The 16,205-nt window shown below is 33.4% G+C and overlaps 2 protein-coding genes across 2 annotated transcripts; one reads left to right on the forward strand and one right to left on the reverse strand.

The window, feature by feature from the left end:
* Positions 1-306: 306 nt before the first annotated feature.
* On the forward strand, positions 307-1,831 carry LOC111881276 (60S ribosomal protein L14-2). Its single transcript, XM_023877694.3, has 5 exons — positions 307-451; positions 546-647; positions 1,213-1,342; positions 1,420-1,532; positions 1,630-1,831. Exons 1-5 carry the CDS (start codon positions 449-451, stop codon positions 1,681-1,683), a joined length of 402 nt encoding a protein of 133 aa, XP_023733462.1. The 5' UTR covers positions 307-448; the 3' UTR covers positions 1,684-1,831.
* Positions 1,832-14,466: 12,635 nt separating this feature from the next.
* On the reverse strand, positions 14,467-16,030 carry LOC111881247 (piriformospora indica-insensitive protein 2). Its single transcript, XM_023877664.3, has one exon. It carries the CDS (start codon positions 15,998-16,000, stop codon positions 14,603-14,605), a length of 1,398 nt encoding a protein of 465 aa, XP_023733432.1. The 5' UTR covers positions 16,001-16,030; the 3' UTR covers positions 14,467-14,602.
* Positions 16,031-16,205: the final 175 nt, after the last annotated feature.

The following is a 16,205-nucleotide window of genomic DNA, read 5'->3' on the forward strand; positions in this document are numbered from 1 at the left end:
GAGTTCAATACTTAATGCGTACACATGAAAAACAAAAATTAAAACTCATGAAAAGTAATTTCGAACAATATATGGATTTTTTGAATCTACTTTTTTTTTTTAATTAAAAGTTATACGTTAAAAAACAGTTTTTTTTTTTTTTTGTTAGAAAATAGTTCAAAATTTTGGTTGTCAAATTACAAACAATTTAAGGAAAAGATAGTTGTGGACTAACAATCTTTTTGAGAATATCCCAAAAAAATCCCTAAAAAAGTAATAATAATTGTAAAAGTAAGGGCTTGGGTAGACACGGTGGTGGACTAAGACCCAAACATTTTAAGTGAAGCCCAATTAAGAAACAGAGTTTACTCTTTACCATATAAACCCTCCCATATCGTAAACCCTAGCTTTCATCATCTTCAACGCCTCCGCCAGTCTTCCTCGGCGATCTGAATACAGTAAAGCTGAAATGGTAAAACGCAACCCTGAACCACTACCTACATCCATCTATTTGTGTGCTGTATTACCTATGTTCTTACAGTATCCATGTGCTTTGATTTGTGTAGCCGTTCAAGAGGTACGTTGAGATCGGGAGAATCGCTCTCGTCAACTACGGAAAGGATTATGGAAGGCTTGTTGTCATCGTCGATGTTATTGATCAAAACAGGGTATCTCCTCATTTGCTCATGTATTTTTACTATAAGCTCAGTTTATATACTCTTATCATAGTTGGGCGCTAATTGGATCCCTAGATTACTGCTTTCCAAGCAGTTTAATTTGCTTTTATTTATGTAAAATTGTCCCTTTTCAGTATTTATCTGATTGTATCTGTGGGATGTCTGTGGAAAACACGGATTATAGTTTGATTTCTTGAACTTGAATCAGCAAAATCTAGAGTCATATAACTTAGTATGCATAAATATTGCCACACAACCATTAGGTTCAGTAAAGATATCAGTTGGCTACAAGTTATCTGTTAGGATAATTTGCATTTTTTTTTTCAGGAATTATTGAGTGATGACAACCTCAATACTTTTATAAGAATAGAAATAGGAGTTCATTTTAGTTTTGTATGAAGCTGTTATTGTCATTACTTGTATAATCATTGTTTTAACAAAATGCTAGGATTAGGAATTGGAGATGCTCTATGTTCTGTTATATGGATATAAAGAAACATGGAATCTGCAATAGATGCTCATGTCTTAATTACCTCTATTTTGATTTGATAAATAGGCACTTGTTGATGCTCCTGATATGGTAAGAGGCCAAATGAACTTCAAGAGGTTGACACTTACAGACATCAAGATTGACATCAATAGAGTTCCAAAGAAGAAAACACTTGTTGCTGCTTTAGAAGCTGCTGGTAAGTTTTAAAATGTTATGGTATGATATGCTTGTGAATGTTATAAATATCAAACTTATGATTATATTTATAACCAGATGTCAAGAACAAGTGGGAGAGCAGCTCATGGGGAAGAAAGCTTATTGTTCAGAAGAAGAGGGCTTCACTCAATGACTTTGACAGGTTCAAGATTATGTTGGCAAAGATAAAGGTCAGATCCAAATTGAATCATTTTTTTTTTGTAGTTTGTGTGTGTGTGTGTGTGTGTGGGTTCTTACTGTGTGTATTGTTGTTTGTGAATTTTGCAGAAAGCTGGAGTTGTAAGGCAAGAACTAGCCAAGCTTAAGAAGGAGACAGCATGAGATATGACTTTGGTTGTCTTTGTTCTTTTTTCTGAATATTAAGATTTTGGTGTAGTTTTATTTTAATGTTATTGATGAATTATTTGTTGCTTATGATCTTGTGTTTTACCCTCATTTACAATGAAATTATATTTCATTTTTGGACTTCTATTATAGTAGTTACTTGAATGCTTTTGTTTGTGTTTATAGCCTTTGTCAAATAACTTTACAGATGCTTTTCATGTCAATTTGCAAGCTGGGTATTTTGTAAATAGATATGTATAATTAATTGTATAGTATATTTATTTTTTTGAAGAAAATTATAACCAACTAGGCTATAAACTGGTTCAATAAGTTTAGTGTATGTTTTCGTTGGTTTCACTCATGGCTCTATTGTGATTTTCAACTGCAGATCAATCAAAAAATTTAAGCATGATTTTTGCCACTTAGAGAGTTCACATAAATACCCATAAAATTCGCAGGGTTGCTTTGCAGCATTTTGTGTTTTTCTTAATAATCTGTCGAGGTCTTTGTTATTTATTACAATTATGTTTTTTTTTTTTAAAAAAAAAAATCTCAAAAAGCCTTTTTATCTGAATAAAAGGTCAACACTACTAACACTTAATAATTAACCTTGATTAATAAATCTTCATTAGTTTTTTGTTGCTTTGTGTGCTTTTAAATGGGTTAGCTCTAGTTCACATACCATTAACAACATAATTTATTTCTTTGTTTTTTGAACATTAAATCTATCAAGTGGACCATTAGTCTCATCTTTCATTTATTCTACAACAAATGACATGTCATATGTTTGGTTTGACATTCAATATTTTAAAACGTTGGATAAGAATATGATTATTTTGTGAGTATTCTGAAATTCCATGTATGTACAACTATGAATAACATGGAATATGATTATTTGGTGAGTATTCAGAAATTATCTTATGTAGCCATGTTTTCGCTAGCATAAGGCACAGTAAGTCACTCTTCAGAACAAGAGATGTCTAAACATATATGAGGTTTGTCACACTTTTGGGAACATGTGAAAATTAGAGTTCAATTGTCACATAGAAATCAAGAGTTACCTAAACAATTGAAGTGTGTCTAGATGCATGCATGTACTACCTTGAAGCATTTACATGCAAGGAACAGTTTCTAAAGAAAAAAAACGACATTATCATCTATTGGTGACATTTATAGTAAATGGGAACAAATAAAGGTGGTTGTTCCAAAATGTCCACTTGGGTGAAGAGCGAAATCATTGATCAATATTATAAACAAGGTTTTTTTAGGTATGAGGTTACTAAAGACGGTGGAGTTATTATATTAATGTAGTGAAATCACGAATTTAAGAATTTGGGATTTAGGTATTAAGGCAGTAAGCGGTGATGTCTCGTTATGATGAATTAATTTATGGGGTGCAATCAGTGGCGGATCCAGAACCCGAACTTAACAGGGGTCTATTAAGGATTTTTTTTGGATTTGTTTAGCAAAGTGGGTGCCATATATGAACTTTTTCAGCAAAATATTGATTTATTAGGGTTATATATATATATATATATATATATATATATATATATATATATATATATATATATATATATATATATATATATATATATATATATATATATATATATATATATATATATATAGGGTGTATCCACTTCCAAATGTGGCCATACACCCTACTAGCCATAGCCTGCATCTGCCACTGGGTGCAATGTCTTCTTCAAAATAGAATGTAACATTCGTAAATCCGGGCTAAATATTTAAGATATAATAAATAATCTTAGCTAAAGATGTAGTAGTCATAATAACCATTTCGTGGATATAAGAAATGCTTAAATCCGACTTTGTATAAAGAAGTTATGCTTCTTCGAAGTTTCGTGATCAACACGACACAGCTACGCATGTCATAAAAAGTGAATCGGAGATATGTTGCTTATTAGCCTAAGTAATCTAAACGAAAGTCATAGTAATCGTCGAAGCAAGAGCATGCATATAAAGAAAGCATAAATCTGACTTCGTAAGAGCAAGTTATGCATTTTCGAAGTTTCAGTACAACAATGTGCGACACAAAAATCAAAATTTAAATCGGTTCGGTGTTAGCCAAAAAACAATGTAAACGGGAGTTCAAGATCTCCTAAATATAAACCCTTCGATATAAAAACAGTCAAGAATAAAGTTCGTATGAAAGAGTTATGATTTTCGCACGAACTTTAACAATCTAATCTCTATTAAAATATGAATTTAAAATAGAGTGAGAATTAGCAGTTGAGGTCGAAAATAAAGTTGTAGAGCTCTTCGAGAGGATTCCAAGGATATAAAGAATGTCAAAAACAAAGTACGTATGCGAAAGTTATGGTCGATCGAAGATTTCGAGAAAACACCTGTTGTGATGAGTGGCACCACCAGGAAGTGCCACGTAGCAAGGAGAGTGTCGAGTCTTCCACCGACCGAGTGACGTGGCATCATGAGATTGGGACACGTGTCACTACATATTTGTGAAATATGATAGCTTCTAGAATGGAGTAATGCAGGAGAACGAGGCGACGACACGTAACAAGCGAAGGGAGGAGCGACGACAACACATAGGTGCGGCACGCTTGGCCAGTCCCCTATATATAGAAGTTAGTTTTGTAGCCATTACTTACACCTTCACATCCCTTTCTCCCTGAAATGATTTTCTTCTCTTAGAATATGGTTTTCCCTAGATTTTAGAAGTTTTTAGCGGGCATCTGAGTCACCAGAGAGTCCAACAATTAGAAGCGTTTGGGTCAGAGTTCTTCCTATAAACTTTCCAGCCTTTGTCAGAAATTTTTATAAGTTAAGCTACACTCATTATTCCTTAGGTGTAACTTATATTTATATTCATAGACGTTGTTATGAATTTATAAATAAGATTTATTAGTGATTCCAAGTCATAATACTAATTGATCTACTTACGAGAATGATGACAATGCTAGATTTTATGAGGTGTTTAAAGTGGGATTTCTAAATAGTATATTCTATATACCAAACAAACCCTACCTCTGATATGATCTTACCTGGTTGTTCCTTATTTGATAGATCTTGATGTAACATTTTGACTATTGAGGAATCTAGACTAATATTATAGTCGCGAGAAATATAAGGCTAAGACTTAGTGATATTCATATCTAGGTATTTTCAAAGGAAAAGTTAAGGCATTAGGTGAAACGCTGCCCAAACCAAGTCATCCACTTTTAACAAGTGAATGCATAGTTACTTTTATTTTACACATAGATATGAAGTATTTAACTGCTTAGATGCTATACGTGCCTATTATTTGTATTTACAATACTTTGCTCAATATAGCTTACTTGGTTAAATTATATTTTGATAAAGTATTGAACTATTTATTTATCATACCTAAAGCATATTGGGTAGTGAAGGGTTATGGAAAGTAAAATAGTATGTGAGGTTGTAACAAAAATTGTATTGTTGTACTAATAGGGATTAGTCATCTAGTCGGATATAGAGGACGACCACAAACTATTCTAGACAAGTCTGGTGAAACATGGACATGCTTGCAACATATAGGTGTTAATGAAACATACATAGCCATGTCTTCGACTTGTAGATGTTAAATGAACCATACACAGGCAGGTCTTCGACCAGTAGGTGATAAATGAACCATACATGGGTAGGTCTATGGACTGTAGATATTAATGACTATACATTCATGCGGGTACACTATTTACTCCATGATTGCCTTATTGACATATATTGTTAAGGAATCCCCGAAGCAGTATTGTCTACTCGGAGATCCTTTAGCATAGGTCATCATCTTAGGATTGGGGAGTGAGAATAACAGGAATGGGTAATCGGGTTATTTGTTTGATGCGGAATATATAAGTAAAACAAATTAATTATAATATTATGGGTTGAAAACCCTATGTGCTAACCAGGTTCCCAAGTCTAACCTACTCAGTTTCTTTGTATTACAGGTAGCGATATGAAAGTTCAGGGATATTTGGTGTTTGAATCTGTTTAGAGATTTAAGGAGTTTTTAGGCCATTAAATAAATTGATGTAAGGCCTGTAAACACTAGTTTATGCTTATGTTTCGGTATCGGTAATGACATCCCAATATTTTGAAAATTAATGAAACAAGTTTCTTCGAAAATGCTTTTGATATTGATGTCATTTCACATTAATAATGTTTTGGGACAAATTCCGCACTAATAAAATAATACTTTGTTTTAAATAAGCATAAATAAAATGTTTTAATTGGGCGTAAAGTTAGTGACATCACATAACATGTGTTTTATTTGTTATGAAATATATAAGAATCACTTTTTAAATTCCATAGTTGGTCATAGCTATCAACATGGCTATTAGGTACGACTAATGTGATGTTAGGTACGACTAACAAGTTTCTTCGAAAATGCTTTTGATATTGATGTCATTTCACATTAATAATATTTTGGGACAAATTCCGCACTAATAAAATAATACTTTGTTTTAAATAAGCATAAATAAAATGTTTTAATTGGGCGTAAAGTTAGTGACATCACATAACATGTGTTTTATTTGTTATGAAATATATAAGAATCACTTTTTAAATTCCATAGTTGGTCATAGCTATCAACATGGCTATTAGGTACGACTAATGTGATGTTTGGTGGCATTCATGAGTTATATGTTTTCATAGTTGGTGAATATTGGAAATTGCCTACTTTGAGGTTGCACTTCATGGATATATGTTATTGAGTAAAGCTAAAACATATGATTCTTAAGCTTTATGTCCTTTGACTTGTGAATATTTCTTGGTTTCTAAATGAATCTAGTATCAAAACTTGAGGGTATGTCAAATACTGATCTAAAACATGATAATTGTAAAGACTATATTTCGAATATAACATGAAACTCAAGAGAAACACAAAAATGTCAACATGGGATTTGTTCCTTTGATTATTTAGAGTTTGGTATTAGTTAGGCCCCTTAATGAATGGATAAGTCAGAGCATGTGGTCACACCTAGAGGAGCCTGATTGACAAACCACATGTAGAGCACGTAACTTTTCAATCCATGAACAGAGCTTTATAAATATCATAACAGTTGGATATTCATACTAAGAATCGTCGACCACTAAATATTATTGGATGCCTTGTGGATGATAAGCGTTTCACATATATCAAAGAGCAATGGAGTATTGATAGACATTTAGCATTATTTATACAATTAGCTTTTCTTTCTTTCTCTCCCCCTTTTTTCACAAGTGAGAAGTTATGGAATTAATGTGCAATGAATAAAGAAATTAAACCGTGCAATTGTTCGTATGTGAATCAATGGGATCACACACTTAAAAGCATAAATGAAAAAATAAATAATAATATTTATGGCGTATAAATATATATTATTTAACAACTATTAATTAATAAAAATTAAAAGTTGGTTCGTTATGTATAACGCGATAAAACATATAAGCAATTATTTATTTAATTAATAAAATGTTTTATTGATTAATTGAGTTTATTATCAAGTGTTAAGCATAAAGAGGTCTTGGGCTTTATTTATTGAGTTTGAAAGCTTTTGAGAATAGTCATCATTGTTATAAAGAAAGGATTTAATAATTTAGCATCAGACAAGATACTACAGAAACCTTAAGAGCTCCCTTTCAAGATGACCGTATGAGTTTTATGTTTTTAATCTTGTGAAGTTTGGGTGGCCACGACATGGTGATGAAGGATCACCATGACGTGAAAAGCATCATGAAATGCACATTTCATTAAGTGACCACAATGTGGTGCAACAAGGTTTAAAACCCTTATACTCAAGCCTGAGGCCCTATTTAAAGGATGTGATGGTTAGGGTTTGTCAACCGTCAGCCTCCATCACTCCTCTATGTGCATAAGATCAAACCCTTGCCCCCTTTTAAGATTTTTAGATCATTTTGGTGAGTTTGTGATCTTTGAGGGAAGAAGAGGAAGTTTTCTAGTGCAAGGATCCATCAAATAACTCATCTCCACCTTTGTGATCATCTTCTGGATCATTGTAAGTCTTCACGAATTGATCTCTATGGTTCATTTCTTGTGTATCTAATAAGGTTAACATATTATGATCCATTACTGAAGTTTGAATGAATGTGTGTGATAAATTTAGCAAGTTTATGACTCACTAAGGTCGCTAAAATATTATATCTTTTGGATATAAGAGTTGAGAGTGTTTTTAAATCCATGCATGAGATTTAAGTCATTTTCTTACCTTTTGACCTAGTTTGAGTGGAGGACATGCATGGGTCATGCATGTTCATAAAGTTTAGATTTTTATGAACCTTTAAGGTCCCAATAATCCTTCTGGAAAGTTTGAGCAAAGGGCTTAATCCTAACTATGTTGTCGTTTAGCTGCTACGATGTGGCCTTTGGTTGGCTACGACATGGTGAACGTTAACATTTGACTTTTTGACTTGGTTGAGTTTTGGTCAACTAAGTAGTTTTAGATGATAGATTAAGGTTTGACCTTGAATGTTTTATTAGGTGGTGGGTAGCACCAGCTTTTTTTTTTCCGTGAGAGTTTTGGTACTTTCGGCTTCAATTGTGAGACAAGTTTTCTCACTATACTATGTAGGATGCTAGATTGTCTTTGTGAATCTTGCATAAAAAACCAGGAATTGGCTCTTGACAATTATGTGAAAGATCAAGATTTGGCCTGGTCCATGGCTGGAAGGGATTATAAGACTATGATTTGACCAATAACATTCAGTTGGGGGTTGAAATAGACCCATGATTTTATGTATGAAATGTGGTATTTTGGGAAACTAACTAAGTTGTGTGCTTACGATTTTATGTTTAAATGTTTCAGGTAATTTTGGTTCTAAAGGGATGGGTCCGGCTTAATCGCACTACATCTTCTGGAGTTTTCCGCACTATCTATTTCATGACTTTACTCTAATGTTTTGAGAATACATTATACTCTAATTATCTTTTGAATGATTGAATCAATGGTTTTGGTTGTTAGAAAAATGAAATTTTTACCATGTATTTTTGGAAGGTTACAAGTTGGTATCAGAGTCTTAGTTTTAGGGATTCAGTCACACTCCATAATATGTATGAACTCAAACTTAGGAATAATAAAATCTTTTAAAAGAAAACAATTTTCTAAAAAGGTTTTATAAAGAAATGGGTGTAATGCATGCAATCAGCCGAGCTTAAGTAATTAATTCCCAAAATACTCATACATGAACGTTATGTTTAGTATGCTATCATAAGAGTTGCATGCTAGTATAGGACTAAAGATCTGCTTAGGGATGCATGATAGAATGTTTATTAGGAGAGACGTATGTGATTAGGTGCTTTAGAGTTTATGCTGATACTAGAAGTTATGTGATGAATGCACTAGGGTGGTACATACTTAAGACTAAATAGCCCTAGAATGTTTGATTCGGCCTTATTGTCTGTTCTTATTTGATGAAAGCCTTATGGTAGAGACATTTATTAGAACGTCTATTTTATTTCAATTATGTACAACCTGCATTTATTGGATGATTAAAGATGTCAAAACAGACTTTCTTAGCACACATGGGGAATAGAATCCTAGGAGAGCATATGAAGTATCTTAGTATGTTCTGTATTTTGTTTAGCGATGTAGCCATGTATGGGTAGTTATAGATGATGGGTTTTATACATAGCAAACAATCTTATGTCTGCATGCAACCCTAATTGAAGGATCTATGTTTTCTCTATTAGACATACAAGCATTGAACACAAATCTAGAAACCCTAGGAGGCATGTACTATTTTCGAAATCAACATAAACTATGGTTTAGATACATACCTTGATTTGTTATGTAGTAATAACAAAGAATCCTTGAAGATCGTGAACTCTTGAGAGCAAGTGCCTCAAATATGACACCTCTAATGGCTTACAAAACACTTTATGCAAGAGAATGAAAGGAGAGAGGAGGAGGAGGCACAAGATTTCGGCTCTACTAGGGTTTAGAAGGATGGGGCCAAAATTCTAATGGGTGGGGCTCTTTATATTGTTGTTGTTGCTTAGTCCCAAAGCTTGGGTTTGCTGGAGGAAACCCTAATTTCCAGCTTAGGGCCTAAGCAGCCCATGGATTCCTTATCAAAGAGCCTTGGACGAAAAATTATGGGGCCTACCTATAATTTTCATCCACTCCTTTCCAAGGGTCCAATAGCTCAATTTCACAACTATTAATAAATTGCAAAACAGCCCCTACACTTTCAATTAGTTCCTTTAATCCCAAAAATAATTCCAAATTAATTCCTAATTAAATACTAATTAATATTATGATTTCTAATTAAAATATTATTCTTATAATATATTAATAAATCATTTTATGCACCAATTTATTATTCCAAATAATAAATTCAACATCTCTCTCCAAAAGTCATCATGTCAAGTTGCTAAAGTGAAGGCAACCCAAAAGGATTGTGCTACTATCAATTCAAGTATATATCAATTATAGTTATGGGCTTAGACACCTAATCCAACAATAAAGGAGTGAATTAGGCCTACTTCCAATCTACCATGTTAATATGATATTGGAAATGATAGAGAATAATATATATGACACCACTTCGAATGAAATACCATTAATGGCTTCCCTTCCTTATCTCCCTGAAAGTCTCATTTTGCACAATTCTTGCATCAAAATTTTCCTATATTCAATTTGACTTGAGAGTTCTCACACTCCTTTACTTCACCAGGATTTGAATAGTCCTCTTAGCCAAGATTGAAAGGATGTCAGTCTCCCACTCTCAGTCTGATATTCGAGAAGGAGCACCACCTAACTGAAATATCTCACTACGATACTTCAATATAGAACTTCTAAACCAACAGACACTAAGCTCGAGTAGTTGCCTTCTCTTCCTAGTCCTAGATCCGAGTTACTAGGTTTCTAGACCGACGGTTGTAGGCCTCCCTTAGGTCGGCTTTAGTCGAGCTCCCCAAAAGTAGCATCGTATTTTAATTTGTCTTGTTCATACCATTTTTATATATAGAATTATAGATACAAGAAATTATGTCAGTAAGTACTATTTCATTTGTGAAAAGTTAACATGATCGTGTCAAAATTGACATTGTTGTGTCATTTATAAACATAACTATATCAAAATTGACATGATTTTTATATATACAACATGATCATGTTTCAATATGAAACGACTAACCTTCAAGGTTTAAAAGTTAAAAAGCTTTTGACATGCCATGTAAAAAATAAGACAGTCATTTCGAAAATAAATATAAAAATAAAAATAAACAATTGGTCCTTTAAAATCATTTTTATTCTGAATTATTATCTCTTAATAAATCATAACTCTCTCACATACACATAAACATACAAACACATAAACACAAGCACACCACCGCCCCACTTCAACCTAAAGATTTATGTTGGTAGAATTTTGGGGAAAATGTCGTTATAGCACATTTAACTTTAATCATTTGTCCGATTTGGTCATTAAACTTATTTTTTTTGTGAAAAAGACCTATTAAACTCGTTTTTGACCTATCAAATCTCCCTATCTAATAAACCAAAGTAAAATGTCACATGTCCCTTCAAAAACACTTATTTCATATAATGTTAAATACCCTTTTTGCCCCTCTTTGATTTCACCTTCTATAATCATGTTATTATTATTATATAATGTCCAACTCAAAATAAATCACCAATTAATATCCTATTTTTATGGTATTTATGGTATATGATCTCTATTTAAATTTAATGTGATAAGTTTGAATGAATAATTCAAAATAACCCAACCTCACTTACAAATATCCTATTTTTACCTCTGGTTCCAACGGGTGTAACCTAATATCATGATAATCATCTACTATAATAAATGAAGATAATTTTGTCACATGTCAATTTCTAATGAGTTTTGACACTTGTCATTTTTATAATATTTTTTAAATAAATAATATCCAAATGTTAATTTATGGTTTTTTTTAATTTTTAAAATTAAAAAGCCACATAGTCTTATATATATAATATCAAATATAATAAATACTATAATAAATTGCAATTAATATGTTTTTTTATTCTTTATTTCAAAATTTTATTTTAAAAAATATTTATTATTTATGTTTTAATATTTTATTTTCTTTAACCAACTCATATAATATTAGAGTTTTACACCTAATAAACAATTATTTTCGAATTTATAAAATTTCTCGGTAATAATGCTTATGTGTCATTAATGATAGTTTCTCTCTTTTACTCTTTTTTTTTATAATTAATTAATTTATTTATTTATTATTTTTTTTTGTACCCACATCTGTTAATCCATATCATGTTAATCCATGTCTGCTTTGTCTTTGTTTTATGGGAAGCACCTCCCACACAAAAAAAAATGAAGCACATCAAGAAATTACAACAGATGCGCATTCTTCCTTAAATACTCATACACTTATACTCCTAAAATCAAACACCAAAAGCAAAATCTAAGAGCCTAAACGGAACATCCAAATCAGAATAAAAAATGTTGAAGAAGAACAACATGAAATTAGCTATCTACATGAAGAAGAACAAAAAATCGATCTTGGAGGTCTACATGAGAAGAACACCCTCGCCGTCAACAACACCCTCGTCATCTGAAAATGCCAAGGGCTAAGTGAAGGTCATTATTTGCCTCCAAGGACGATGCACTGGTTTCTTCGAAGAAACGACCCAAGATAGAAGAAAAGAAGGAAGACGATGAGGAAGCCTATGCAGTTCCCGATCTGGTATCTCCGATGAAAAGCTCCGGAGAATAGTCGGGGAAGCCGAAGGTGATAGCAAGGCCGAAGGAGAATGTGAAAGACGAGAAAGAGGATGCGGAGGAGAGTCGATTTGTTGGAGATCCGACCCTGCGATCAATTGGGAAGAACTTGAGGTAGGGAAGGAGTTCACAGTCGTAAGGAGGAGTTCTTCGTCTTCCTCTGTTCTTTCAAACGCGATATTATGGATATTATGGATTTGATTTTTAATTTTTAAAACTGAAAAAAGCCATGTCGACTAAATGTTGATTTCTTAATTTTGAAAATTAAAAAAAAAAAAAAAAACCACCTGGACCAAATGTAATCGGTGAAACCAGAAATAATTTACAAGATTCTTCTATTCAATAAGTAAAATGACACTTCAAGGGTCTATTGTGGAAAAAAAATTAGTGACCAAATTAGAAAAATAGCAAAAATTTTAAGGTTAAAAAATGTTGTACGGCTGCCAAAGTTAAACAATATGAAACATGTAATTCTATCAATAAATTTCTTTTAGTTTACTATCTATTTTGACATATAGTTTCAGGGCACATGCAATTTTCTTATCTAGTTGACTATTTTGGTTAGAGAAATTAAATAGTATCCTACTTTTTCTTTCTAATATCTTTGGATCTATTTTAGATGGTGACAAATGTCATTAAATTTAATTTAAATTTGATTGAGATTTTGAATTTGTACACTTGTTATCATCTTAAATAGGTAGGAAGAAAAATAGGACAAAAAAGTAGGATGATATTTAATTTTTCTTTTGGTTATAACTAGTTCGGAGCCCGGTCCTAAAATCATAATTAATTGGTCCTACTGTAACCGGTCTCGGGTCTTACACAATTTCATCTTGATTTAACTGTATAATCATATAACCGGTTATAATTGGGTTTTTGTAAGGGTTAATGACCTAAAAAGGTAACCAACTTTTGTCTTTGTCCACATTTAGGTAACCATGTTTTTTTCGTTCACATTTGACCATTGAACTTATTACCCTATTATGAACATGTCAAACAAGTTTATTGGTCAAATGTATACGAAAAAAACATGGTTACCTAAATATGGACAAAAACCAAAATTTCTTACCCGTTTTGGTAATACTGGACAAGAACCGTCTTAGGATTGTGTGCCCTGGGATCAGGTTCCGACAGTCAATGAACAATTAGGTTAGGCTTGGTCTAACCCAGTTTAGTCCCGGCTAGTCATGGGCTAAGCTGTGTTGCTCGATCTTTAAAACAGATATAATCTATCCCCTTAAGCATATACAACCTAACCCCTAACTAGTTGGGCCTAACTGGGTTGGCCCAAGACTTAACCATCTCCTCATACACAAGACTGTACAACCCAATTTCATTTTTCGTCAATGGATCTTATGACTACTTGCACTTAACATAAAGAACCTAATATTACCAAAATTGGTAAGTAACTTTGGTTTTTGTCCATATTTAGGTAACCATGTTTTTTTTACACATTTGACCAGTAACCTTGTTTGACTTGTTCATAATAGGGTAATATTACCGCTAATTACCGGTCATATTACCCCATTTTGAACAGGTCAAACAAGTTTAATGGTCAAATATGAACGAAAAAACATAGTTACCTAAATGTGGACAAAGACAAAAGTTCGTTACTTTTTGTAACAACTAGTTATAGGGTCTTACTTTTTTAACCAAATTTTATTTTTATTTTTTTAAAATAAAGCTTGTTATTAATAAATTGTTAACAAGTGCACTAAAAAACAAAAAACTGATACAAGGTTTGGAGTGAGACAACAAAAGTTTAGGCAAGGATGTTTATGAATCGAGCCCACAACCCACTCAATTGTGTAAGAAATGGGATCCAAGGTTTGGGAGAATCATCAAAAGTTTAGGCAAGGATGCTAATTAGTATGGCTTTAATATTTTTTTTGTTAGTTTTGTTACTCATAATAAACCAATCCTGCTGAGTTCTGATTGTGAATCACGATTAAGATCATTCTGCCCATTTTATACCTTTTTAGCCAAACTTGTCTCCCACCTTAATTGCAACAAGCACCAAATGTACGTTATAGAATTATTGTTGATACAAATATATAAACGCTTCAAAATGCTATCATATTAAGGTTCCCAAAACATCTCCTTGTATTTAGATACAAAGTGTACATTTGTTAGAAGCTAATTACATATTTGCCATTGAGTTGGAACACCCTCCCCTTTGAGTAAGCAAGCACTACATAATGAGAAACAAAAGAAACACTATCACTAAATATGAAACTTGATGGCCCATAAAACTTGAGCTACTAACATGCAGAATGTCTGATCTGGTATTAGCCACCCTATTGCTATTGCTATTGCATACCTTCAATTGACCCAAAACTCCACTACTTTTGTGAAATGACCTAATGACCCCTCCATCCACACACAATTCAGGGTTCCCTTGTACCCTTAGCTTGTTTCCAACTCTTGACACAAATTTATCAGAAAATGGAAGTTTCCCACTCAAACTGTTGTTCTTCAGATTCAATTCATTAACCATTGTAAGCCTTTCAAGCTCCAAAGGAACTCTTCCTGTTAGCTTGTTGTTGTCAAGAGCTAAATATGTCAAATTTCCCAAAAATACACCTATAGAAGATGGAATATTCCCAACAAGCCCTACCCCTGAAAACCCGATTGCAATTATACCCCTCAAATTTTTCCAAATGTCTGGAATCAACCCTCCTAATTCATTACCACTCAGATACACCTCCTTCAATTTACTCATCTCGGATAAAAAGATAGGGATCCCGAAATTCGTAAATCTGTTGTAACTCAAATCCAAAAGCTCTATGTTCTTCAGCCCCTTCATGCTTACCGGAAAGTTGCCGGAAAAAAGATTCAAACTCAAATCCAGTTTTATCAGATTTTGTAACTCTCCAATGGCCGCCGGAATATTCCCTTCAAACCCATTTTGGCTGAGATCTAGAATCCTGAGTTTCTTGAGGTTTGAAACATTTTCAGGTAGGGTTCCAGTAAATCTGTTCCGGGAAAGCGTAGCTTCTTCGAGATTCTGTAACGTACCAAACCCAACAGGGATGTCACCGGAGACGTTAGTTCCGGTGATAACCAACCTCCTTAAGCTCGTCATGTTACCAATTGATTCAGTCAAAGACCCGAAAAGACTCGCGTTTTCTATGAAAACAAGCTCTTCAAGAGACGACCCCACATGTGAAAAAGCTTGTAAAGAAACGGGCTGTTGAGTAAAACAGTTGTAGAAGAAGAGTTTACGAAGGTAAGGGAAAGCAGAAAATATAAACGGGTCTTGAAGGGTTGAGTTTGGGCCACAAGGCGGGTTAGGGTTGTGGTCGGAAACGTACCCGAAACTGAGTTCAAGGATGTTTACAGTGCCGGGGTTGGTGGCGGTGGGCATGATGCTGTACCCGCAAACGACACCGTGTGGGGCGGAGGAGCAGAGGTCGTCAGGAAAGAGCGACCGCCATGGGATGTCCGAGTTGAGTGCTTCAAGAACACGATAAACCGATTCTTGCTCCACCGAGTTGAGAAAAGGTTGTGAGTTGACGCCGGAGATTCTAATTATGAGCAATGAGATGAAGAAAGTGATAGCATATGTTGGAGAAGATGAAATCGCCATTAAAATATAATAATTTTACAGAGAGCTGAAATGAGGTAGTAACGTATGTACATTCATATATATATAAAGAGAAAGAGAGAGAAGAGGGTATAATTGTCTTTTTCCTTAAAGAATGAAAAGAAAATCCCAGTACAAAGGTAGTGGCAGAGATCTTTTCTCTGCATGTTTCAACATTGAAATCCTCATGAAATTTACCAAACTAGCC

This window comes from Lactuca sativa, chromosome 9, assembly GCF_002870075.4.
Source record: "Lactuca sativa cultivar Salinas chromosome 9, Lsat_Salinas_v11, whole genome shotgun sequence".
NCBI classification, from domain to species: Eukaryota; Viridiplantae; Streptophyta; class Magnoliopsida; order Asterales; family Asteraceae; genus Lactuca; species Lactuca sativa.